Source organism: Microtus oregoni, unplaced genomic scaffold (assembly GCF_018167655.1).
Source record: "Microtus oregoni isolate MIOR12 unplaced genomic scaffold, Mior012 000012F_ref0000307, whole genome shotgun sequence".
Classification (NCBI taxonomy): Eukaryota; Metazoa; Chordata; class Mammalia; order Rodentia; family Cricetidae; genus Microtus; species Microtus oregoni.
Genome location: NW_024543071.1, coordinates 13105437 through 13132068, shown reverse-complemented (window position 1 = coordinate 13132068; position 26632 = coordinate 13105437). Strand labels below are relative to the sequence as shown.

General features: G+C 44.7%; 3 protein-coding genes across 3 annotated transcripts in view; 1 reads left to right on the top strand and 2 right to left on the bottom strand.

Annotated features, from left to right (window-relative positions):
• The window catches only part of Cfap43 (cilia and flagella associated protein 43), an 85486-nt gene extending 85013 nt beyond the window's left edge, over window positions 1-473 (bottom strand). The window contains exon 1 of the mRNA XM_041661891.1: window positions 331-473. Coding sequence (XP_041517825.1) covers window positions 331-395 — 65 coding nt within the window. The 5' untranslated portion in view covers window positions 396-473. The remainder of the gene's footprint in view (window positions 1-330) is intronic.
• Window positions 474-9420: 8947 nt separating this feature from the next.
• LOC121454648 (40S ribosomal protein S12-like) lies at window positions 9421-9792 on the bottom strand. The gene has a single exon (XM_041662068.1). The coding sequence runs from the start codon at window positions 9790-9792 to the stop codon at window positions 9421-9423; it is 372 nt and encodes a 123-aa protein (XP_041518002.1).
• A 4914-nt stretch (window positions 9793-14706) lies between these two features.
• On the top strand, window positions 14707-26319 carry Gsto1 (glutathione S-transferase omega 1). The gene is made up of 6 exons (XM_041661533.1): window positions 14707-14866; window positions 14968-15076; window positions 17934-18156; window positions 21258-21356; window positions 25180-25286; window positions 25874-26319. Exons 1-6 carry the CDS (start codon window positions 14833-14835, stop codon window positions 26025-26027), a joined length of 726 nt encoding a protein of 241 aa, XP_041517467.1. The 5' UTR covers window positions 14707-14832; the 3' UTR covers window positions 26028-26319.
• Window positions 26320-26632: the final 313 nt, after the last annotated feature.

Here is a 26632-nt window from a genome sequence, read left to right as displayed (position 1 = left end):
CCCTCAGCTGATGAAAATCGCCTAAGACGATGCAGGTGAAGGGGGTTAATATGCAGGAGCCATGGGTCTCAAAGTGCAGAAAATACCGAGGCGGGAAGAGGGCGCAGAAACAAAGGGAGGAGGAAAAGAAATCCTGGGCAAACAAGCGAGGGTCCCTGTAGCGGGAAACCAAGGGGCGATCATCCGGTGGGGGCACCAAGGGGGTCGCATAAAGGAAGCTGCCAGAGGTTGGGGAGGGGAGAAACAGAGCGGGTCTGCAGGGGGGCCCGAGGGGTGGGGGTTTGCGACAGATTTCCCTGCACCCCTCCCCGCGTGGCCGCTATGTCGCACCTCACCGACAGGGAGGCGTTGGTGAAGTGCGTGGAGGTATCTTCGCGCTCCCGGCCTTGCGCCATGGCCACTCTCGGGCCACTCCGGGCCGCGGCCGGCCGTTACTCCGGGGTCCTGCCAGGTCGGGCTTCGGCGCCCGCCGAGAAGCCACTGTTTACACCGGTATCCCGGAGACCGGGAGCCCCGCGCTCATTGGCTGGCGGGCCACGCCTATAGGGGGAAGCGAGCAGTGGGACCCTTGGACTTGCAGGCTGCGGAGGCTCTGCCCCGCCACAAAGAGTTTCTTGTTAAAAAACGGCTCTTGGTTTTGCATGCTGACCCGGCCACATTGATCCTAGCGACACGCCTGGAAGTATTTATTTCCCTCACTGACTGAGCCCACTTTCCACCCAGAGGAAAGTGAGAAGCAGGAACTTGCCTAAGTGCCAAGGTCTCAATGGTCCTTTAACATTTCACGTGTCACCTCTGATAGCACAAGTAGTCAAAAGTAATCAGGCCAATAACAGGCCATGCTCTTCTCCCCTCATCCCCTTCTCTGTCCTCCTCCCTCCCTTCCTGGGGCTTCGCCCTCGCCCTCCTTTCTTCAGGCTCTTTCTCTCTCACCAGGCCACTGTCAACCTAAAGCAAACAAAACAAAGCCCAAACAGAGGTTCTCTAAAGAAAATACTATGTATTCGGGAACGGCAGAGCATGGTCCCGGGAACAGTCACAATACAATTAAGTGTTCCAGCTCTGAAGAAAAGGGCTTCCCCAATGGAAGCGTTACAACTCTGAGAGAGTGGGCTTCTTCAGTGGAAGTACTACAGGTCGGCTAGAAATGGTAGCTTGGCAACCAGGAACCACGGAAAATCATACCGCACTACAAACCTCATCAAAGAGCTTTATTGGGAGGGGAAAGCCCAGGAGGGTGGCTGGCTCTGCTAGGGCGAGAAGCAGACCCCACTGAGTAGAAGGCAGGATTTATGTAGAGTTTCTTAGGGTTTGGGGTTTTCCAGGGTGGCCTGGAATTGGTGGGAATTTTGGGGCCTGATATTGGGGCAAGCTCAGGAATTGTTGGGATTCTTTTTCTTGGCCCTGGTCTTGGGCTTGGGATCAGATTGGGTTCCCAGGCAAGTCAGCATGTTCTTTCCTACCCGCTTGCCCTTACCGTAACAAATTACTGGTGTTTTCAGGTAGGTGAAGCAAGGGGAAGTTTTAAAGAGAAAAACCAGGAAGACTATATTAAATATTTGAAACGGTAAGCGACAGCAACGACATTTACCAACGGGAATGACGAGGTAGGACAGAAAGATGGGAAAGCATGCAGACATGGGAAAGGAAAGGGCCCTCTAGCTGGAGTCTAGCAACTGAGAATCAATCATTCTAACCCATTAGCACTCGCTTGGGGCCTTATTCCCATGCCAGCCGGAGACCTGAAATTTTCTAGAACTCTCATCAGATTTTGCCTTCACGGTTCAGGGATTGTCTAAATCAAACACTCTTGTGCAACCCTTGTGGCTCCTGGTCATACTTCATCATTTTAATCCCATTCGAGGAACCTCCTATAATCTCATATATCAAAAAAAGAAAAGAAGAGCCGTGGTTTTTAGCAGCCCTCTGAGATATAACTTGAGAGCTGGAAAATTCTATCTAAGGTCAATACTAAGACATGCAATTGGAACGCTCCTGAGAACCCCACACCGACACTGGGGCGTTTTATTCCTGCTGTGGGAGTCTTTCCTCTTAAGCTCTGTAGTTAAAAATCTATGTTAAACCTGTGCTAATAAACTCTCTTTGAGAAGCCCGCACCCAGGCTCGTTCCTTGAGTTCTTTCCTTCTTTCTGTTTTGAAACAGGGTCTCATTATAAGTTCCTGGCATGCCTCCAATTTATAGAGATCTGCCTGCTTCTGCCTTCTGAGCGCTGGAATTAAAGGCATCAGCCACCACACTAGGCTTTTTTTTTTCCTTAGCCAACTCCAAATCTGCTCCCAACTGGCTTGTCCTGTGATGGAGGAAGGTCATTGGCTAATAAAGGAACTGCCCTGGCCCATTTTATTGGTTAGAGGATAGGTGGGAGGAGTAAACAGAACAGAACGCTGGGAGAAAGAGGAAGTGAGCTCAGAGACTCCACAGCTCTCTCGGGAGCAGACGCCTCAGAGAGAGACGCCATGCTCCCGGCTCCTGGGCAGACACATGCCATGAAGCAAGCCACCAGGTTAGACATGCTGAACCTTTCCCGGTAAGACCGGTGCTCACAGATTATTAGAGATGGGTTGATCGGGATGTGAGAATTAGCCTGTAAGTGCTAGAGCTAAAGGGCCAAGCAGTGCTTAAAAGAATACAGTGTCTGTGTAATTATTTTGGGGCATAAGCTAGCCGAGCAGGCGGCCGGGGTGCTGGGAACGCAGCCCCGCCGCCCCTATTACCACATATGGCGCCCACGTGGACAACTGCTTCCACATAAAGCCTGAGACAGCTTGGGAAGTAATTCTAGAACAAAATGAAAGCATTGTGCCTGGTTTCTTGGTAGCAGCAATTTCTCGGTTCTACTCTGCTTGCTAGAGGCAAGCAAGCGCCTCATCTAAGAGAGGCTTCCTGACTCAGCTTTAGCTGCAAAGCCTGCAGCTCATTAAAAGGTCCTGCCACGAAACACTTAAACGGTGTTGACGAAAAGCTGAACACATGCTTTTCGGTTTTCAGCCATAACAGGAAAAAAGCTGCGCCGTTTAAAAATGCCGGCTTTCTGGGCCATCCTGCCAGGGCAAACTCTGACTATTTGAGGCAGGAGGGCCGGCTACTGAGAGAGGACTTGAGTGTTGTCTGTTGTAGCTCGCTTGCTGGCTACAGCCAGTACCTCAGCCATGAGGCTGGAAAGCTAAGGAATGGGCTTGATCCAGCCGGCAAAGCCACGCCTTTAATCCTACTGATATTGCTTGGTAAATTAAAGACTCGTGTGGTCAGAAAAAGAGAGATATACAGTAAAGAGAGATTCAAAGACAAAGAAAATTTCTAAATGGTTTACTGTGTGTTAAAAATTTATGCAGACTAAAAGTTGAAGTTCTTAAAGTAAAAAACATAAAAAAAGGAAGAGAGTTGTTGTGTGTGGTAGCACACGCCTTTAATCCCAGTGCCTAGAAGGCAGAGACAAACAGATCTCTGTGAGTTCAAGGTGTAGTAGTGTACACCTTCAATCCCGAATGCCTGGGAGGCAGAGACAGGCGGATCTCTGAGAGTTCAAAGACAGCCTGGTCTACAGAGTTACTTCAGGTCAAAGATACAGAGAACCTGTCTCAAAAAGCAAAGAGTTAAAAGTAAAAATAAACAAAATAGAGGTTAAAATAAAACGAACAAAGATGGAAAATACACAGAGAATCTTGATACTGTATGCTATTATGCTCTCTTTGAATTATTTGAATGCTGAGGAAGGAGCAACAGCTGCTAAAAGATATTTATTTATAAATGCTGCTGAACTAATCCAACGTAGATATTTTGAATTTGGATCTAAGGATATGATACTTTGGAAAGGAGTTTCTTATTTTGTTTTCACAGAGGATGAGACGCTGTTCATTTCTTCTATTCCAATTTGGTATGATGGACCACGCCCTCCTGAAGGATTGGTGTGAACGCCTTCAAAAAAGTGCTTCGCTCAACTGCCAACTGAGATGAAGCTAGCACACAGGTTATACCATGAAAGACCTAATTAACGACGCCCCCATTCAGCAGGAAGCAGTTTGGAGAGAAATAACTACGCCCATATTCCCAAATATTGTTTATAAATGTTCTTTTACATTTAAAGGGGGATATGATAGAGATATGAATAATTTACATTGATATGAATTTTGTTTTAGTGATTTAAGGTCAATTTTGTTATATGTATATGTGTTTCTGATCTTGATTAAGGAACTGTGATTGTGTAGTTCATTTAAAAATGTAATGTATAATTAGAAATATAGATTGTTAATAGATAATCATAATAGTCAAGTTTGTAGTCATGTTAGTTAAGATTTTCTAGATGTACATAGATATATTTTAGATAGGCATTCTTCATATTTTTCAAAGATTATAGAATATGGCATTTTAAATGTTTCAATAATTTAGGACTTTTCATGACAATGAGACACTCTGCTCCTGGCAGCACCAATCTACTTCAAGAGGAAGATGGGCATCAAAGAGGCACCTTATGGAGTTTGATAGCCATTTGGGCAAGAAACTGCTCTTGCCTGGACTATTGCATAAACTGGACACAGAGAACCCGCAGAGAGAGGACTACTGAACTTGCCTAAGGTGAGATGATCTTTCGGGGTTCCTGATTCATGAAAGAGTCTGCGAGACATTCTGCAGGACACAACAGATAGTGACTGAACTGACTTTGAATTTTCCTGCTTTATGGAAATGTCTGCTGGATACCATGGGCCTAAAGGCTGAAGATGGATGCCCCAACGGTACAAAAGAACTTTGGGTGACTGTCCAGGCAGCGAGATGTCTTTGTCATTTCTAGAGTTTGAAGTTTCTTAGTTCTTGTTTACGTAGGTAATATTATATCTTTCTGGAGTCTTTGATGGAGTTAAGAATAGTTAGTTATAGTTTTCCTTAGTTATGATAAAGATTATTGTAACGTTTTCTTGATAACTGTTTTGTTATATGTAATTTTGCTATGTTAAAGCCTTTTTTTTTTGTTTAAACAGAAAAAGGGGAAATGATGGAGGAAGGTCATTGGCTAATAAAGGAACTGCCCTGGCCCATTTTATTGGTTAGAGGATAGGTGGGAGGAGTAAACAGAACAGAACGCTGGGAGAAAGAGGAAGTGAGCTCAGAGACTCCACAGCTCTCTCGGGAGCAGACGCCTCAGAGAGAGACGCCATGCTCCCGGCTCCTGGGCAGACACATGCCATGAAGCAAGCCACCAGGTTAGACATGCTGAACCTTTCCCGGTAAGACCGGTGCTCACAGATTATTAGAGATGGGTTGATCGGGATGTGAGAATTAGCCTGTAAGTGCTAGAGCTAAAGGGCCAAGCAGTGCTTAAAAGAATACAGTGTCTGTGTAATTATTTTGGGGCATAAGCTAGCCGAGCAGGCGGCCGGGGTGCTGGGAACGCAGCCCCACCGCCTCTATTACCACAGTCCTGTAATTCCTGTGTGTGTATGTGGGGGTGTGTGCGTGCAATCCGTGAGCCTCTCTCTCTCTCTCTCTCTCTCTCTCTCTCTCTCTCTCTGTGTGTGTGTGTGTGTGTGTGTGTGTGTGTGTGTGTAAGCCTTGAATCCTGGTCTTTACCTGAATTAGGACACTCCTCCAATACCAATTATGTGAATTTCTCAGGCTAATTTCAGTGACAGGATGGAGGTGTGGAGCCATGCTTCTCTCCCTTTCTTCACAGACAATGCCAGTAAATGAGTTACTTCAGAAACATAAATGATCACCTTTGTGTCTTTCCATATGCTAGAATTTATTTTAGAACAATAAGCTCACAGGTTCCATCAATCCCCTGGCTTTAGTTAATCAAGTACTCCTAGTTTACAGCAGTAACTGTGGCCATTGGCAATCCCAGTTCCGTTCTAATTGCTAATATGAGCTCTCAAATTACACACCATTTTACACATATACACACAATACATGTTATAGAATGTGTGTGTTATAGAAGACTAAGAAAGAGTTAAAGAGTCTGAAGGTTCCAAAGGGGCCTCAGTGAAGGCAAGAGTGGAATCCATACAGATGCAAAGAGAAACACCACCGAGCTATAGAGAGAGCACCACCAGGGACGCCAGGCACCCAAGTGTTCTGACATGAGACTGACCCACAGAGCTCCAAGCAAGGCTCACTGGGCTCCTGCAAATGGCAATGGGTGGACCGGGGTGTTGCTGAGCTGAACCCCCACGGTTGTGATAATATGGGGTTATTCAGGGGGAAGCACAGCCTGAAAGCTACTGTCCTATGCAATTGCTGCAGTCTGAGGCTGAACACACATTAGAAGAACAGATGTCTGGCGGGAATGCTGTTGTGTGAGGGTCTCAGTGGCCCCTATGCAGGTGTGTGTGTGTGTGTGTGTGTGTGTGTGTGTGTGTGTGTGGTAGCTATTATCATGTGTACAAGACCCTCTCTTTGTAAACTCCTGGCTGGACTTGTTTTCTTTGCTTAAACTTCTACTAGTCGACCCAAGGCACTCTGATTGTCACAAATTACAGTTTTTCACTGCAAGAGGAGGTACCCCACCCTTCTAGAGGGCATTATTAAAGGCAAAACCAGAAAAGTTACATTAGTACGGTGTGGGATGACAGGGTCAGTCCTGATTGGCTTGTATCTAGGGACTTTTCAGAAATTTTATATTTGAACCTCGCCTATTGCTTGTCAAGTTTTTTTATCGGCTGACCTTCAGGTGGGGACATTCTGTGGTTCTCTGTACTTTCCAGAGGGCTACTCTGTTACTTTTGCCCCTAGCCATTCCTGAGGACTGGAATGTTTTACAGGAAATAGCTTATACAAGACTCAGTTGGAGGTGGAGGACAAAATGGAGGAACTTTGGTTCTTCACTCTGAATCTTGTAGTAAGTCTGAGGGACTAAAGATGCTGAGAAGCCCCAGGCTGGAGGAGGAAAAAGTACAAATTTGCTCTAACAGTTCACTTGGTACTGTAGTCTTGATCGACAGTCAATAGGCAGAGCTAAGTAGTAGGTTTTCTGTAGCCCAATAATAGGTTTCTCTGCCGAGGCAATAAGCCAGCTCTAGCTTCAGGGAAGGAGCTGCAGCAATGGCCAAGAAGAAGGAGTTGGGCTTTTGGGTGCCTTCTCTATGTTGGAGATTCTCTGAGAGGGTGGGGTTTGGAAAGAGAGAGAAACCATGCAGGAATGAGCTGGAGGTTCCACCCCAACAGTAAGCAGTGTCTATGCGGTGGTTTTAAGTGAAACAGACATAATGCGAGGTCTTCAGGTCTTTTAACCCATTCTACTGCTTATCAGGTAGCTGTGTAGGCTCTGGGAAAGAATCAGTGGTTTTAGCAAAAGTCTCAAGTTTCTGCAAAGTAGGGCAACTATTGCCGTACACAGCAAAGGTGTTATTTTAGAGAAAACCTCTAAAATTGGGGATCCAGTAAAGCGTGGCTTAGTGGCATGACCTTGAGAGAAGGTAGCGATTCTGCTCTGAGGAACCACCTGCCCTTGGACTTGGCTCTGAACACAGACTAAGGGCTTGAGGGGGGACAGGTTCCTTACTAACACTTTCTCCTCTTTGTTTGCCGTTTGTGTAACATCTGAAGCCATCTGGTTTAGTCCTAAGGAACTCATAGAGTAGAAACAGTCTGGCCTTGGGACCTAGTCTGTTATTTTGTGTCTGCTGCTGACAGCATGCCTCTACTGGGTAAAACTAGTTAAAGCCTGGGAGGTTTTTTTTTTTTTTTTTTTTTTTGTTCTTTTGCTGGGTTCGCTACCTGTCTCAGTTCATCTTAACATTCCACAAAAGTTTAACACATTCTACTTTTTCTCATGTGATCTGACTTTCTACCGATTGCTTTGTCCTCCGGGGTCTTTCATGTTTCTCTGTTCCTTTGGACTAGAGAACAGGGCTCTCCCACACATGTGCGTGCTCTGTGGCTTCTCTGCAGGGTGAGTTGAGAGTACTTGCTGTGTTGACAAAAGCTTGAGTCAACAGGAAGTCAGTGCTGAGGGAGTAGTGATTGTGCTTGGCTTCAGATCAAACATTGCGAAAAGAACCTTTGACTTTTGGGAGCTGGAGGCAGAAGGCCTGTGAGTGAAATCAGGGCTTGTCAGGGTGACACAGCAAGTCTGTCTCAAGCACAACAAAGTGGACGTTTGCATAATACCGGCACTACAGATGTGTGGTCCGGTTTCACAGCTGGTGCAAATGGGGAGCGTAGGTGCAGTTGCTGGAGCTTGAGCTTGTTCTTAGTTTTCAACTAAAACCCAGTTCTCCTGAAAGATACAAAGCATGCTAGGAGGAGGGCTGTGAGGGAAGCTGGCTGAATTAAATGTAAGGTCAAGTGGGAAGGGGAAATATCTGTCAGTTAAATTATAGCAGCATTGGAGGATTTTTACTTTGCGTTTATTAAAATCACTCTTTTTAACCCAGGCAAACTGTTTTCATAACACAGCTCCTTTAGAATAGATTCTTTTTTTCCTGTTTTAATCTGTTGAGTCTAAGAAAAGGAAATTGCATATGGCATAAATTGAAATATTGCTTGAGCCTGCTCATTTTGAACCCAGATTCCCTGAACTGTATTTCAGATCATGTCTGTCGTCTTCAGAACTGTTCCCTTCCAGTACTAACCACCCTCTGTGCCTAGAATAGCTTTTCATTCAAGGACACAGCAAACGTGCTCTCTACTTTCTGGGGATTTTATTCTAAGCCTTGGGCATCCGTCCTGCAGGTTCAAACAGCAGTACTGTTGCCTCCCAGCGCACCGCGATTTGAAGACAAATCCCTGCTTTTGGAGGGTTAAGCCGGGAGGAAATGTGTCTCTCAGAAAGGACATGAAATGGTAGCAGTTTTCGGAGAGTCCGGGACTAGACTGCAGTTGGGAAAACAGCTCTGTCCTTTTAAAGTGTATTGATTTTGAGCTAACATCTGAACTGTCTTAGTTAGGTCTTCATTGCTGTGAAGAGACATCAAGACCACCGAAGCTCTTACAAAGGAAACATTTAATTGTGGTGGCTCTTTACAGTTCAGAAGTTCAGTCCATCATGGTGAGGAGTGTGGAGACATGCAGACAGGCGTGGTGCTGGAGAAGTAGCCCAGTGTAAAGACCACACTTCCTCCAACAGGGCCACACCTCCTAATAGTGCCACTCCCTATGAGTTTGGGGGGGGGGCAAATACATTCAAACGACCACAGACTCTAAGTTTCTCAACCATGCGATGATGCTCACATTTATTCCCTCTCTCTCTCTCTCTCTCTCTCTCTCTCTCTCTCTAACAGGTGAACAGTGAACTAGATAATCTTTTAACATTCTGCAGCATTTTAATTTAATACTATATTTTGAATTTATTTATACTTGCATAAATAGCTCTACTTCATCTTTTAAACAGTTTCCTTTTAATAATGTAAGTTTTATATTTTACCCCCATGAACCAAAATGTTTTTTATTCATTTTTGGGGTTTAAATTATTCTTTGGTGACACCCTTGACCTGAGATTCTTTATCATAACTCCTAACCCTTGCACAGATGCAGCCAACCACTTTCCTTGGCTGTCCCTCTGTACCCATGTATCGGAGGCCCACCCATTCTCCTGGTTCCTTGTCTTCAGCCTTCATTGTGCTGCTTTGGTGCTCAGCACGAAGTTCCCCCACCAACTTGACATACGCAGGCCCATCCCTATTGGATGCAAGCACACAAAGATGGTCTTGGCGCTTGTCTAAGACAGCGTCACATATGACACATGCTAGGCTGTCGTGGATGAGGGCCATCTTCAGAACCTCTTGAAAAACAGCGTTAACATCCCTTACACCTCCAGCAGCAAAGCTTTCCTTGGCCATCGAGGTAGATTATGAGCCTTGGCGGTGACAGGGAAAAGATGCTTTTCTATTGTAAAGAATCAGTGTCTTAGCCATGCATGGTGGCACATGCCTTAATCCTAGCACTTTGGGGCGCAGAGACAAGTGGATCTCTGTTGATTCAAAGATTGGTCTACATAGTGAGTTCTAGGATAGACAGGACTATGAAGAGAGACACTTTCTCAAAAAGGGAAAAAATCACTTTCTTAAAATGTTTTTCAGAATAACATATAGTAAAATATTGTCGCTGTGAGGACCAACCTCCAGGAGCTCTGGGTTTGAGGGGGGTCTACAGAGTTGGCAGACCATCAACCAACTTGACTTTTCTATCTGAGAGAGTAAAACTTAATTCTCTGGGGCTGTCAAGGAGGGTTAAACTTAACTCTCTGGGGCCAGTGGAAAGGGGAGCTCTCTCTCTCTCTCTCCCTCTCTCTCTCAGGACATTTCTTTGTTTTTTTTCTCTCTCTCTCTTGTCTTTATTTTTCCTTTTCAGCTTTTATATTCCAGCAAAATCTTTCAAGCAATATAAAAGGTATAACATGGGTGCATTCTATTTTTCAAGTGAATGATTATAATGAATACAGATAAAAAAGCATGTTTCCCATTCCCCTCACATGATTAAACATCCCATATACTATAGATTATAACAAATTATTCCAACAAGCACATATGTTCCTATTCAAGAAACTGATAGTGTAAGCGAGCAAGGTATTTTTCTCAGCCAGTTCTTTTACTGGCAGCCTGCATTTTGCAGTTACAAAGAAATGACTTTATTGCTTATCTCAAAAGGTAATCTTATAAAGAACCTTAAAAGAATCACAAACCTAAACTTTATTTGTGAAAAAGAGCCATCTCTGTTTAAATCCTCAGGGAGCATAGTTTTTTTCATCAACAGGTTTTTAAATCTATATCTGTATCTATCTATCTCTCAACATTAAGATTAAAAGATGTTGAGCTAGTTGGGCTTCTGTGACTCAGCTGTTTCTCTTAATCCCTAACCTAAGATACAGTCTATACGGCTCCTTAAGGGAAACTCCTGTACTCTAGGTGTGTGGCACTTCCTCCTGTACCCTAGGTGTGTGGCACTTCCTCCTGTACCCTAGGTGTGTGGCACTTCCTCCTGTACCCTAGGTGTGTGACACTTCCTCCTGTACTCTAGGTGTGTGGCACTTCCTCCTGTACTCTAGGTGTGTGGCACTTCCTTGTTTTACTTTTTGTCCTCTGCAGCCTCTGCTTTATCAGGGGGCAGGGCGACACACATCTTGCTTTTACTTATATTAGGTTTCTCATTAAGCTAACCTCTATCATAATCCCTTACTAGATTTATTAAAGGTCATGAATCATCAAAAATCTTATTTAAACTAAACTATTATTGCATAAAACCATTGCTTCAGTTAAACAGTACAACTTAGGAGGAAATAATTTTCATAATAATCCACAGGTAAAATTCCCAGTAGAACAGGACATTTTCAAGAGATAATCACACTACATTAAGAGCAATGGGGATCTCCCCATGTCCATTCACACTGGATCAGATACCAGAGAAAAATGGCACTGGCGAACATGTAAGACATATGAACGGCAAGAGACATTCTGGGGCCGAGGCTCTCAGGGCCTTGCTGTCCAGGATTCACCCACCAGAGCTTTCCTTCCTGGTGGGCCGACCCCCTGAGGTCAATTGCCATTTGGTGCTCTCCTCTGACATGGCCACTGGTAATAAAAATATACAAAGTTCCCAAATGACTGCAGAGTTTGCTTGATCATGTCCCTGCCCCCACATGTCACTGTCTAGAAGATGTCTTCCAGCTGAACAAAAGTGGCCAAAATTCTTGAATCATCCCCTTACACAACATAAACTGGTCCTCCCCCTTTCGCTGTTGACCAAGGTTACTGTCCTGCCTGGTCCTGCAGTCATTTAGTCCCAAAGAAATACACAGAGGTCTACATTAATCATAAACTAGTTGGCCTATTAGCTCAGGCTTCTTTATTAATTCTTACATCTTAACCCATAATTCTTGTCTGTGTTAGCCACATGGCTTGGTACCTTTCATCAGCGAGGCATTCATATCTGTGTCCTCTACATCTGGGTGACAACTGAAGACTGAGCTTTCCACGTCCCAGAATTCTCCTGTTCTTCTCACCCTGCCTTTACTTTCTGACTGGTCGTCCTACCTATACTTCCTGCCTGGCTACTGGCCAATCAGCATTTTATTAAAATAATACAAGATAAAAGACCATTGACCCACAGCAATTCCCTTTTGGTAATGCATTACCAATTAGAGGGAAGTATCACCCAGAAGTCTGTAGATAGTTTTTTTTTGTTTTGTTTTTCGAGACAGGGTTTCTCTGTGGTTTTGGAGCCTGTCCTGGAACTAGCTCTTGTAGACCAGGATGGCCTCGAACTCACAGAGATCCACCTGCCTCTGCCTCCCGAGTGCTGGGATTAAAGGCATGCGCCACCACTGCCTGGCTGATAGGTTTTGTTTTTTTTTTTTTTTGCTTTTTAATTCTACCACATATACAGGTACTGCAATAACTGATGTGTGTTTCATTTTTGCATGTCTTAAAGTTAATACATAGTCATAATGTATCTCTTTCTGTGCCTTGCTTTTAGGGCTCAGTCGTGTTTCTGGGATGCACTTGAGTTGGGAGCTAGGTCTGCAGCTCATTGGTTTCCATTACATGAATAAACCACAGTTAATTCATTTTCCTCTCCTTTTAACTAAAGCTCCTTTCTCTCTATACCATTTGTTCCTGTTTAACTTCTTATTTTGAGGATATTTTTTATCTTCATTGACCAGACTCTGGCCTTCCTACCTTATTCACTCAACCAAAGTTTAGCCATTATCTTTCCATAGAATTCTTTGATGAAGTCCATCTTCCCTGCTAAAGACTGTCATAGAATTAATTAAACCAAACAGAAAGTTTATTAACTAGAGCCTTAGGCTAGATGCCCAACTCTAGGCTGAAGAAAACAGATGAAGGCAAATGTAAAAATGTTTGAAAATGTTTAACCAAAATGGCCATTTAGGTATTTCATCCCTCTTTCCCGATGCTGATGTGAGCTTTAGATTTAATCAGAGCAAGAGTTTGGGGAGTGGGTAAGAGGCATGCATGATTAATAGTGCTGGTCAGGCTATGATTTGGTTGAACCACAGCTCAGTCTGTTTCTACAAGATAACCTTGAAGGAGTCTTTATTGCTTGTATGGACAATCTGGTTCCCAAAGATGATGGCTCCTGTTTTAGGGTGTTTGTCACACGAGATGATCTGTCTGCAAGGCTCTCTTATTCTTCAATCACGGTGTCTTCAGGTTTACAGGAATGACTGGCACCAATCTGGAGCCTTTTCTCATATTTGAAATAGGGTGTTACAATAGCTAATGGTCAGCTACTTCAGTTATTCTTAACTTAAAAAAACAAATGTTTTTATTTAAATATCAACTGTAAGGCAGTTAAGGTGACCTCTAACAATCTGAACTTAACCCTGTCAACACAGATTATATATTTAAAAGTATGAAATTAGCCATCATTTTTTTGAAAAGTCACAGAAGGATGCTGTATCAAGTGTCCACATCTGAACCATGAATTTGAGCATTATTTTAATATTCAATTAATTTTCAAGTTAAAAATGTCTTGTCATGAGGGTTTTAAATTTTTCATCTTTTTGCAGTACATTTAATTTAGTTAATCTTTCCAGGCTAATTATCTTCACAGCTACAAAATATATAGTCCTGTGCCATTTTAACTGTGGTCAGCAGCGATAGACACCCAGATGCCCCAATATGTTCTCAGCTGCTAGGACTTACACACCATCTCTACTATAATGCGGTCCAATAGTCTTGTACAATGGTTTGCTGTAACAATATTTTTTTTTATCGTTGTTTCTTTGAAGAGTTCATGTTTGCTCTCTGCTTATTAGACTGGCCAGATGGGAAGCCCCACCCGCTAGGGTACTGCCATTCCTTGAGTGGAATCTTTAGCTATATCTGCTGGTCAACCCACTTTGGTATTTTCTTCCATAGTTTTAGTGGACACAAGACAAACCAAGACCAAAAGTGGTGCAAGCTCCAAGGACATTCTCTGCTTCTCCAGTAATAGAGCTGGAAACAAACTCCAGACATAGTATTCCCTAAATAGCACCAGAGTTACTGGCTTTCAACCATTCGCTGTGGGAATCCTGGTGCTCAGACTCCGCCCTACTTCCTGACTCTTAAGTGAACCGCTCACCCACCCTCTGATCCCCTCTTTTTTCTTTTTTCCTAGGGACCCAAGAAGCTAAATTTCCTCAGTCCACTGTGCTTAAGTCAGCTTGTACTCTTTCTAGGACTTTCAAACAAATGCTTTAACGGATGGAATTCTGAAAGCACAACCAGCATTCTGAGACTACTGATATCCAGATGTGTGGTCCTTTTGGTGGGCTAAAATGTGCTTCTGTGGGTGAGTAGGGATGATGGCTCCTATGTAAGCTAGTCCTGACAGAAAAAGGGAAAGTCTGTCCAGGATGCTAGACCACCTCCAGGGAGTTGTAGGTAACAGCAGGAGCCTTTGAGGTGACCCAGGCCACAGGACCCAAGTCTTGGAAATCTTGGGGCAGAGCAAGAGTTGAGAGTAGAGCCCGACAGTTCCTAGAGTTCAGGGTCCCAGCAGCCCAGAGGCCGGTACTATTTGGACTACCGGGGCATTGGTGGCCAAGGAGCGGGTATGGGAAGTAGGGAGGTCGGGGCCTTAGTCCTGTGTGAAGGCAGATAGGAGACCACTTTCTGCCTGGAGGAATGGGGTGTCTCTCAACGTCTCAGCTCTGGCGAATCTCCAGGCGGCCAGGGCGTGATGCAAGGGACCATAGATCCGCTTTTTTAAGTGCTGAGCTGTGTGTGGGCGGGGCTAGATCCGGGTTAGTGGGCGCGGTCTGGGCGGGGCTGAGCGCTGGCACTTAAGGCAAGCCAAGGCTAGGCCATGTGCTTCCGGAGTCGCCTGCTAACAAGAGAGGGATCTTCGTGGCTCTTGGCCTGCACAGCTCAACGATGTCCGAGGCATCCGCCAGAAGCTTGGGGAAAGGTGAGGCTGTCCGCGGCGGTCAGGCTCCGGGGACCCGGGATGTGCGGGATGTCCCGGATCTCCGTGCCATCTGGGCGGTGACCATCTCCTCTATCCTGCAGGAAGCGCGCCTCCCGTTCCGGTCCCGGAGGGTCAGATCCGCGTCTACAGCATGAGGTTTTGCCCCTACGCTGAGAGGACGCGATTGGTCCTGAAGGCCAAGGGAATCCGGTGAGAAGGAGGGCGACGACTCCCTAGCCGCTGCCCAGGGCTAGTGGCGGGCTTGTCCACCTCGCCCCAGACCCTTTTAGCCTTTTGTAGGAGACTTAAGTTTTGCCCTCCACCCCCTTTTATTTTTCAAGGGGAGGATAGCCGCGGACTCCAGAGCTCTAGGCCAGCCAGCCTGTTTAAGCATTCCACGGCTTGGAAAAGCAGTTTCTTCAGGGAAGTTAGTGGTTTGCACACGATCGCTAAACACTGTGGAGGGTGTCTCAGCTCTGGTCCCTGGATTCTTGATCTACTGAGCTTCGCCTTCACCTAGAGGCAAAGGTCACAACTTGACCTGGCAAGCAGAGTTCTGAGTCAACCTTCGTGTACACAGCATAGCTCTAAAAGCCTCTTTGCAAAGCCTTATTATTGAAACTAACAGTAATTGACCTACAGGTCATCTATAATTGACGAGTCACTTGACTTTTCTCTGAGAATAATTTTAGACACCTGCTGTTTGGAAGACTTCTCTTAAGAAAAATTTCATGAATACAGTTGAAGTTTGCAAACAAATTTTAGTCCACAGAGAGAACTGGCTAGACTTTTCCCTAAATCATAAGATGTATCCTAAAGAAGTATTTTAAAATTAACTCTCATTTCATAACAATTTTGATTTCACTTGGATGAGAGAGCATGGTTTTGGACACATTAGGAAATATTTTTGCTAGTATTTACCTAGTGCAAAGTTTTCTGCGTTACTCAGAACTTTACCACTAAGAAACTCAAACTTAATTGAAAACTAAAAGGTATTTGCTGCCCGCATGCAGTGGGAAGCCCAAGTTCAGGCACAATGCCTTGCTTTAATGTGTTTCCCGCTTTAACTCTGCCAGGAAAAGAATTACATTTCTCACCAGCAGATTTCCCAAAGCAAATTTGAAATTATTTTACCATAATGGAGGCGAGTAAGGCTCTTATTGGGGAAGATGGTACCTCCAGATAGTGCATATAACTATGTTCCCGGATCGATTTTGAACCCCAGGAAACTTTTTCTGGAGCAGTGACATCTTACACAGGCCACAACTGTCGCATGTTCTCTGTAAGGAGCATCCTGGGAGCGCAGGCGTGGCTCAGAATACTGGTATTCATTCGTGTGTGCTCTCAGTCTTTATATCCCAGGACCCCCTTTCATTTCCAAAGTGTCAGCCTCAGATATGAGCACTGCTCTGTGGCAGAGGGTTTGGTTTTCCCTTAGCAGCTGGTATGTATGTATGTTCATTATTCTGGCGGTACATGTACCTTTTAACACACACACCTACACACACGCATGTGCGCACGCGCGCGCGGGCGCGCACACACAGGCGCAATGAACCTTTTTACATGCATGCATGCGAGCTTACTTCAGTGTTCACATTGAGTATTTGTTTTTTGTGAAGGATTATGTAGTTAAATCCATAAACTAAATCTGCTCAGTTGTGGGCGAGGAAACAGGACATCAGAGGTGTCGGGATATCTAACTTTTGAGTGATTGGTCCCTCTGGACACTGCACCTGATTTGAGTTATACAGACATTGCTTTGAGACTTATAACACTTTCTTCTCTTACAGTGTCTGCAAGATACAGGGTGTATTCAATTACAATCTGGATTTAGCCTGGTCCAGTGGACTCCTTTTTTATTTTTTTGTACAAATTTTAAAAATTATTTTTCTTGTGTGTGTGCATATGTGTGTGTGTGAGTGTGCATATGAGTTTATGTGCACCATGTGCTTGCGGGAGCCCACAGAGCAGAAGAGGGCATTGGATCTCCAGGAACTGGGGTTCAGACTGTTGTAAACACTGTCATGGAAACCCAAATCCTTAACCACTGGGCATCTCTCCAGCCCCATACTCTTTATGATTTTTACCCCCCCCTTTTTTGAAAACATATCAACACAATTGGATTTAATCTGATACATTTTATAAGATGTTTAGGATTTTTTTTAAAAAATACCATAGTGAGGATTTCAAATTTTTTTTAAAATTTATTTTTTATGTATACAGTATTCTCAGTATTCTGTCTGCTTGTATTCCTACAGTCCAGAAGAGGGCACCAGATCTCACTACAGATGGTTGTGAGCCACTATGTGGTTGCTGGGAATTGAACTCAGGACCTTTGGAAGAACAGGCAGTGCGCTTAACCACTGAGCCATCTCTCCAGCCCAAGGATTTCAAAATTTATATTAATAAAATGAATTGTTGAATCAATTCAACTCATTTTGAACCGAATCAAAATGAAATCAGTTTTTATCAGGCGATTCTAATATTCTGAGTGTGTATGAGCACAATCCAGTTAGTTGCCTCCTATCAAGATCCAGATGACACCAGCATCCCCATGTTCATTGCAACACTGTTCACAACAGTGTGACCCAATGGCCATGGACAGATGAGCAGATAAAGATGCTTTGTAAGTAAGTAGTGTCACACCCTGAGATAGAGTTTCTCTGTGTGGCTTTGGAGCCTGTCCTGGAACTCACTCTATAGACCAGGCAGCTCCGAGTCTCAGAGATCCACCTGCCTCTGCCTCACGAGTGCTGGGATTAAAGGCATGCACCACCCGAGGTCCCTCCTTTCAACTGAAGGAAAGTCTACAGTGTGTGACGAAGATGGACCCTGGGGACCTTAAGTGAAACAAGTCAGATAAAAACAAAGGTGACCTCTGTGTGGTTCACTTGCAGGAGGGCATGGGAACCGAGTTCTCAATCCGAAAATGTGGCGTGGTGAAGACAAACGCAGAACTGGCTTCCTAAATCCGGGTCTCTCCGCTAAGTAGCTGGGAGAACCAATCAACGCTAATTCAGGAAAACAGAAAATGCCTTGCTCTCTTCAATCGTCTTGTGTTTTCCAGGCACGAAGTTGTCAACATCAACTTGAAAAACAAGCCTGAGTGGTTCTTCAAGAAGAATCCGTCTGGGCTGGTGCCGGTTCTGGAGGACAGTCGGGGTCGCTTGATCTGCGAGTCCCTCATCACTTGTGAGTACCTGGATGAGGCGTACCCGGAGAAGAAGCTGTTCCCAGACGACCCTTACGAGAGAGCTTGCCAGAGGATGACCATAGAGTTATTCTCTAAGGTACATGTATGAAATCCCCGCTGGTGTTTTGTCTTAAGCTAAATCAGCGCTGCCCCTTCGTGATGGTTCAGGGCCCGGGGACATTAACAGAGGACTCCACTGCCATCCCAGCCATGCTCTCGAGCTCTTCTCTCTTTCGCAGTCGGCCCTCTTGGCTCTTTCTCCTGACTCTACCCCTGACGAGTCCCCACCTCCCAGCCCCGTCTTGCCACATGGTCCCTCATCTCTCTCAGCTTTTGCTGGGAGTCTTCTCCCCTTCTTTTACTTAGTTTAGGAGGCCTTGTTGTATATGCTTGAACCTGCTGCCCTCCAGAAACGTGTCAGGCAGTTCAGGACTCCAGCTCTGTTCCAATAAGCTTTTCCTCGCTGAGGCTCTGGGCCCTCTGCCCTGGTAACTGTCTGCCTTCTTCGCCTTGCGAATGTGAGCTCCATGAAGGGTGTGCGTCCATCACTGATCGCTTACTGCATGGAAACATTCAGATTATTGGGTGCTCTGGGGCAGATTTCTTAGGTCACGTGTAAACTGATCTAACACAGAGTGCCCAGAGCAGACTTAAGTGCCATGGCCAGTCTGTAGCAGTGACAAGCCACTGAGGTTTCTGGGGGAAAATGTGATTTTACATCTTATTTATTGTCAGAGTGGATTAATTCAAATTAGTATTAGCAGAGAGATGATGAGCAAAAGCCATGTATTTAGACACCAGGAATAGCAATTCTCTCTTACATCCAATCAGATGAATCACTTTGGTAGTGCAGTCAGGATATAAAGGAGCACTTTGTCTATAAAGAAAAATTGCTTTTTAAAAAAATATTTAGATGGGGGCTGGAGAGATGGTTCAGTGGTTAAGAGCCCTGGCTGCTCTTCCAGAGGTCCTGAGTTCAATTCCCAGCAACCACTTGGTGGCTCACAACCATCTGTAATGAGATCTGGTGCCCTCTTCTGGCATTCAGGCATACATGGAGGCAGAATGTTGTATACATAATAAATAAATAAATAAATAAATAAATAAATAAATAAAATCTTTAAAAAAATATTTAGAAGAAGGGAGATGGACAATGAGACATTCTGGTTTGGAGACACTGCAAAAATGGCAGGGAGTCAACTGGCTCAGTAGAATAAAGGCAAAAGAGTAGAGGAAGTGGCTGGAAATTTACATGGAATGCTAGGGGGTGTAGAAACGAGTGCCAAGGTGGCTGGGGAAATGCTCTGTATGCAAGAAAGCTTCTCTGCAAGTACAAGGTCTCTGGTGCAAATCCTCAGCACCCCATAAAAAGCTGGGGTGTCTGTATGCCTGAAGTCCCCGCATTGCTGGTGTGTGTGTGTGTGTGTGTGTGTGTGTGCATGTGTACGTGTGTGTGTGTGTGTGCATGTGTACGTGTGTGTGTGTGTGTGTGTGTGTGGCGCATGTAATGGTAGGGGAGGGTAGTGTTACCCTGTTCTGGAGAGCTCCCTGCCCAGCCAGCCCAGGTAATCTGGCTTAAACACAAATTTGTGAACAGTGAAAGACCCTGTCCTATGGCAGTAAGGTGACGAGTGACAGAGAAGTCACCATGTTCTGCTCTGCTTCTACATGCACAAGTATGGGTGTACTGCACCCCCACACTCCAGTGCATGTGACCCCTCCCCAACACACACACACACACACACACACACACACACACACACACAGATACAGACACACACGCGTGCGTGCACACACACACTCCAGTGCATGTGACCCCTCCCCAACACACACACACACAGATACAGACACGCGTGCGTGCACACACACACACACGTTTTATGATTTATTTACTGACTATGCAGAAAGCAACACTACGGTTGCCCACCATTCTTCCCGTTTATCTGGGGAAAGGGCAGCCTCTGTACCACGTGCTCCTGTGCTGGAAGCCATGACTCATCACAACAGAGATGCCCTTTGTCCTGCTGGAGGGGCTAGTCATCTTCACCCCTGGGCACTTGCGAAAGAGACCCAAACTAAGACAGTACTATGTAAAGACTTGTATATCACTAGAGACTTGAGATACCCAAGCCACACAAAAGCCAAAATTGAGCGCATTGCAAAAGGGAACTGACAAAATAATATTGAGCAGCTACTAAGGACAGTATGGGTCAAAGATGGCAGTGTGGGTGGAAGGGCTGTGTGTGGGTCATCAGCCCCCACAGGGGCAGCTGTACTGACACAGAGGGAGTTCCTGAGCCTGAGTGGGCGGGCTTTCCTCTCTCACAATGAGGTAATCGTCAAGAGCTGAGTATCAAAACTCACAACTCCAACCACACTCATTAAAGCATCGGCCACCACACCTGTCACGTCTTCAGGGACTCAAGTCCACTTCAATAGTCTTTTGTGTGTCTAAGCAGAACTCAGAAAACTGCTCTTCCCAGCTCCCTTTGCAGCTGGGGCCATGGCCTGTGGCCTAGGCCCTTCCTGTTAGATACCCACGGGAGCTGTTCACTGACATAAGGGCGGGGTGAAGAAACAGGCCTGGTGTGGACGGCTGGTAGAGCTCCTACTTAGAGGGGTGGTGGTGGTTGCAAGATTAAATTCTAGGGAGCAGTGGAGTTTTTAGTCATCCCAGTGTGAGCAGCACCAGTGCCCATTAGTGCTCACTAGTGCTGGCAGCAGCTGACACCTCTTGGTTGGTCTATCTCACCGTGATTCTAGAAAGTCCTGATGGTTTCAGGGCTATTTGGTCAGTTTAGGCTGCTTGGTGTCTATGAAATTTCTGGCTCAAATTTGGCAAAGTGTTTTCCATTACCTGCAAATTATGAAATCCATGCAGCCTTACATCCTAGTGTACAGCAAGGTTTGTGAGCACAGGCTGCGGTCTCTCTAAACACTGGGACTTGGTCCACACTTGTCTCTGTGGCATTCTGGAGGGGTGTCAGGACTATGAGGGTCCTATTATGTTCGAATGTGTGTGTGTTGGGTGTGAGGACTATGAGGGTTCTATTATGTTCATATGTGTGTGTGTTGGGACATGACAATGAGGGCCCTAGTATGTCTGTATGGGGGCAAGACTATAAGAGTTTTATTGTATGTGTGTTGGAGGGCATTAGCCTCACATTGATAAACTAAAGAAAACCATCCTCTGTCCAGGTGCCCTCCTTGGTTTCAAGCTTTATTAGGACGAAGAAGAAGGAAGACCATCCTGGCATAAAAGAAGAATTGAAGAAGGAAATGAGCAAGCTAGAGGAGGTACCCATTCTTTCGGCTTTCACCATAACAAATGATAATCTGTATCTACAGTCTTCCTTTCCCTCCTCCTGCAGATGCTCACCCTCATAGTGGCTTTCTGATAATTAGAAATTGTATCAAATAACAGTAAGTTACAACTGACTTCTGTAAGCTGTTCTATTGATGTAAATCAAAACATCTAAAATTACCATCACTGACTTGTTTTTATCTTTATTTAGTTTTTTGAGACAAGTGTTATTGTATCCCAGGCTAGCCTCAAACCCACTATACAGCCTGTACTGGCCTTAAACTCATGATTCTCCTGCCTCAGCCACCTGAGTGCTACTGTTACAGGCATGCATGACCACACATGGCTTATGGGCTTGAAGTATTTAGTACATCAGCATTATAGCAACAATGAAACAATGTTACCTCATTTCCACAATGTGTCACGTGTTTCCGCTTTTCCACTTGTTTCCAGTCTATGTTCTTGTATTTACAAAGAGAGTTTAACCTGGTTGTAATCACACAGCGGATGTCACGCTATTGCTTTTCCCTGCTGCTGATGCAGTAAACATTTCCCACTCTCAAGTCTGCCAGGAATGCAAACACCTGAGGAGGCCTAGATTTCTGTTCCTTGGGGAGAGCTGTCCTTTGGACCTTGAGATAGAACTTTCTGCTTGATCTTGAGCTGCTTGTTCACACTTAGTCACAGGGTTTGCCGAGGGAAACACAGATGCTGCCTTCAGTGGGGATGCAGCCAAGCATTTTATCACTGAGCATGGACTTCGTTCTGGTTTCTTTTTCTTTCTGAAGTTTATTTCACTATAGCTTGTTACTAATTTTCTATTTTTAAGACTTTATTTTTTATTACTTTTAATTATGTGTATGTGAGGGGAAGGGGCAGGTGGGGTGCGGTCATACCTGCCTCCTTGGAACAGGAGTTAAAGGCAGTTGGGAGCCACCTGACATGGGTGCTGGGAACTAAACTCCAGTTCTCTAGAAGAGCAGTACATGCCCTTAACCTCTGAGCCGTCTCTCCAGCTCTAATCTGCTAATGCTGACACCGTGAGTGTTGAATGTTTCTGGTATCTGCTATGTCTATGGAAATGTCCACAAACCCATTCCCTTTAACCTGAGGGTGCTTGCTTACTGGGCCAAGATCACCTGATACAGCCCAGAGGAACTAAACCAGGCCTTAGGGGTCCACAGCAAAAACGTAAGCCGTCACAATTTTTATTGAGCAATCAGACTTTTTATACCTTTGTCAGAAACAGAGTCTAATGGCAGTTGCCAGGATCAGTACAGTTGTAGTTGCTAGGATACAATGATGTTTGCAAGCTCTACAGGCCAGGTACACAAGATTAATGTCTTAAGGGTAGCTGTCCTGTGAAGTGACCACACTTGCTTCCTTGACTACTAAGGGAGAGGAAGGCAGAGCAGCTTGAACATTCCCCTGCCTGAGGGAGTGCTCGGTTTCTCAGGAACAGAAAGACACACAGTTCCCCAGGAACCAGGAACTCCATCCAACCCAAAAATCCTTTGACTCGTGCCTCCCAAGACGGCTGGGCCAGGCCAGGCCGTGGTTCTCCACACTGGACTTACAGGGCATGGCATCTTGCTCAGTGGACTTTCACATGTATTATAGACTCAGTTAATAAAGAATTTCTCGGGGGCTGGAGAGATGGCTCAGAGGTTAAGAGCATTGCCTGCTCTTCCAAAGGTCCTGAGTTCAATTCCCAGCAACCACATGGTGGCTCACAACCATCTGTAATGGGGTCTGTTGCCCTCTTCTGGTCTGCAGGCATATAGACAGAATATTGTATACATAATAAATAAATAAATATTTTTAAAAAAAAAAGAATTTCTCCCCACGTGCACATGGGTTTGACCTACAATTCACTATTCAGATACCTTGATTTGGGTCTGGTATCATGAATATCCTAATCTCCTAAAATGGGTTGGGTAACTTTCCTTATTTTTCTAACCCCTAAAACAATTTAACAGTGCATCTTAATCTGTGCTGCTGTACTGGGCAGTTCAGTTTCTTTAATTCTTTGTAGGGTTTTGTATTTGTTCTTAACCCTGGTTTTCTGTGGGACAGCACGGAGACTGGAAAGATGCTGTCCACATTCTTCAGGTTCATATTTTAGTGTGAGAAGACAATTGATCAGACGTAAACAGTGTACCCATGCTGTGTGAGATCACACAGCTCCCCAGGAAGACTGTGGGCTTTGTAGTGGGCAAATCGGTTTGGTTCTGGTCTTTTAAAATTCTTTGACTGTGTCACATATGAAGATAATGAGTTTCAGTCAAATGCACCCTACCTTCCTACATCAGGTACAGGTTTAATCAACCAAATAGTATTCTCAATTTCCCTCTTCGGTGAAACCCTAGTATCAACTCAGCTGCCTAAATGTCAGAAACATCCCATTTGAATTAAGTGCTACTCAAATAATTGCCACCTGTTAATACTTAATTCTGTCCATTACTGGGATATTTTAACTATATTTTTAATGAAAAATTTACATTCAGAGAACCACCCAATACATAAAAGAACAACTTGACAACTTTTTAAAAAGTAAAAACATTATAGTACCAGTATCCATATTAAGAACCAGATACGAAGTTTGGGTTATTTCATATTTTGCACAAATGCAGCTGTACAATGTGCATGCCGTCATAGCTTCTTATACTCTAGTGTTTTAAGATTCATCTACACTGTGTCCTTTCCACTTGCTGTCCAGTGTTCTAAGGTTTGATAGTAACAAGAATTCTCTACTGTACATTGGAGAGGCAGCAAAGCTCACAGTTGAGCTATTCCTAACAGTGCTACAGTGAACATCAGTGTGGGGGTCTCTGTGACCACCAGGGTAGGCAGAGTAACAATTCGCATGAGGCAAGAAGGAAGTTTGGCTCAACACGCCTCGGGGGCTGGTGTTCGTTTAAACTTCTAGGACTGACACCAGGCAATTAATTTTAGGCCTATTTAAGTACAGTACAACCCTTCGTGCACAGAGGCACAATGTCATCAAAACGCTTCTAAAAGTGCACATCCGTAAGACGGGCTGTAGAGAAAGGTGCCGTGTGTTACCTTACTGTACTGGCCTAGGGGAGATCTGGTCGGATAGTGTAGAGGTCATCTGGGCTACAGCCACCTCTGGTCCTGGATTTGGGACCTTGAGGTAGCCCTTGGCCATATGATAACACAAAGGTCACCTAGACTATTATCCACCTCCAGTTATGGCTGTGGGAGTTTTGGGAGAGCCATATCTAGCAGGGGGGTTACCTAGGGTATTAGACAGCTCCACTCCCGGCCTTCTGACCAGAACAGGTTATACATCTCTTCCTTTGAAAAGACAACCCTGCCTGTTTAATATTCCTGGTTTCCCTAGTGCTTATCTGTGAGTGCGAGGACCTTTGTGTTCCCAGCATATGTATACTACAGTGGTTCTCAACCTGTGGGTCCTGATCCCTCTGGTGGTCGAGCAACTCTTTCACAGGGGTCACCTAAGACCACCAGAAAACACAGATATTGATATTAAGATTCATAACGGTAGAAAATTACAGTTATGAAGGAGCAATGAAAATAATTTTATAGTTGGGGGTCTCCTCATATTAAGGGGTCACAGCAATAGGAAGGTTGAAGCCATTGGCATGCTATCTATTTAGATTTCCAATTAGAATGTCTGGGTTACGGAGGAGTTTTAGCCATATAAAAACCCAACTTGACTATCAGGATAAAAGGGACTTAGACATGCTCTACCTAATTTGCCTCTGTTGTTTCTGATGACGGATTTTCTGGTCGCACAAATAAACTTGTTTTATCTTCTTTAACATCCAGACTATGACTAATCGGAAGACAGCCTTCTTTGGTGGGGATTCTCTCTCTATGGTTGATTATCTTCTGTGGCCTTGGTTTGAACGGCTTGAAGTACTGGAACTCGATGAGTAAGATATTTGAATATTTTGTGCATAATTTGGGATGAGAGTTGTAATACTATATATGCAATTCTCTGAACTAAGGTAAATATTTAATGTCACTGGCATGATGAGAGCCAGCAGAGAGGAAAGTCCTGGGTGTGCAGAACCTGTCAGGCTACCTGTTCATCAGCATTCTCAGGTCCCAGGAAGCAGGAGGCATGTATCAGTGGCATGAGTAGAACATTTACTGCTTTTCTAAACTGCTGGCCACACTGGCTCACTTCTGCATCTCAGAAGTGACAGCTGTCTGGGGCAGCCTCTACTCACATTTCATAGAGACGACTGGTATTTACCACGTAGCTGTCAGTCTCAGTCTGAAGTTCTATAACTGGACAAGTCTCTCACTCTTGTTCTTGGCTTCCTCTTCTGTGAAACAAAGACCCCGATGATAGCCCTCAAATCTAATGTTCCGGCTGGCAGTTTAGGTGTTCTCAAATATACATTTTAAATAAAATATACATTTATTTAGGGGGATAAGCTGCGGTGATAATTTGGGACTCTGGGATGCCCACCTGCTTCATCTAGCTCACATCTCTTATCTTGTCTTCCCACAGGTGTATAGCCCACACTCCAAACCTTAAGCTCTGGATGGCAGCCATGCAGAAAGACCCCACAGTATCATCTGACTTACTTGATGCCAAGACCTTTCGTGGTTTCATGAGTCTCTACCTACAGGGCAGCCAAGAGGCCTGTGACTATGGGCTCTAAGGGCATGAGTCCCTGGTGAATGATATTTTCCTTTACTGATATGAACGACAAGCTTTCACTTAGCCCAGTATTCTCCCTGGCTCATTTCTCACTGATTTCACCCGATGGCCTAACTGGGTTTCCTCCAGGCCCCTCTACTGCTGTATTTCTATTTCAGAATAATCAATTCTAGTGGTCCTAACACTTCACCGAAAACCCCCAAACCATCACCTCTAGTTTGAACTCCTGATTTCAAAAAAATGTCAAATTTTTTGTTCCTTATTTTTAAATTAAAAACTGCGATTTCCCATTATTTCCATCATCAATTCTCTTATTCTTATTGTGACCCTTGAATGCTAAATCCAAACAGCGTCAAATCAGCGTGACTGGGTAGCCGCCTCGAGTTCCCAGCTTCTAATTTCATTTTAAAGAAAAAGAAAAAAAAAAACAAAAAACAAAGGGGGATACAAAGAAAGAAAGAAAGAAAGAAGAAATAAAAAGGATTGCGTGGGGGGGGGGGGGCAGGAGAGTTAAGGGGCCTGGAGCAGATGTTACTGTCAGAGAGGCCATGGGTGAGGGAAACGGAATCTTCCTCCGGAAGGGCAGCAAACACTCCGAACCACCCC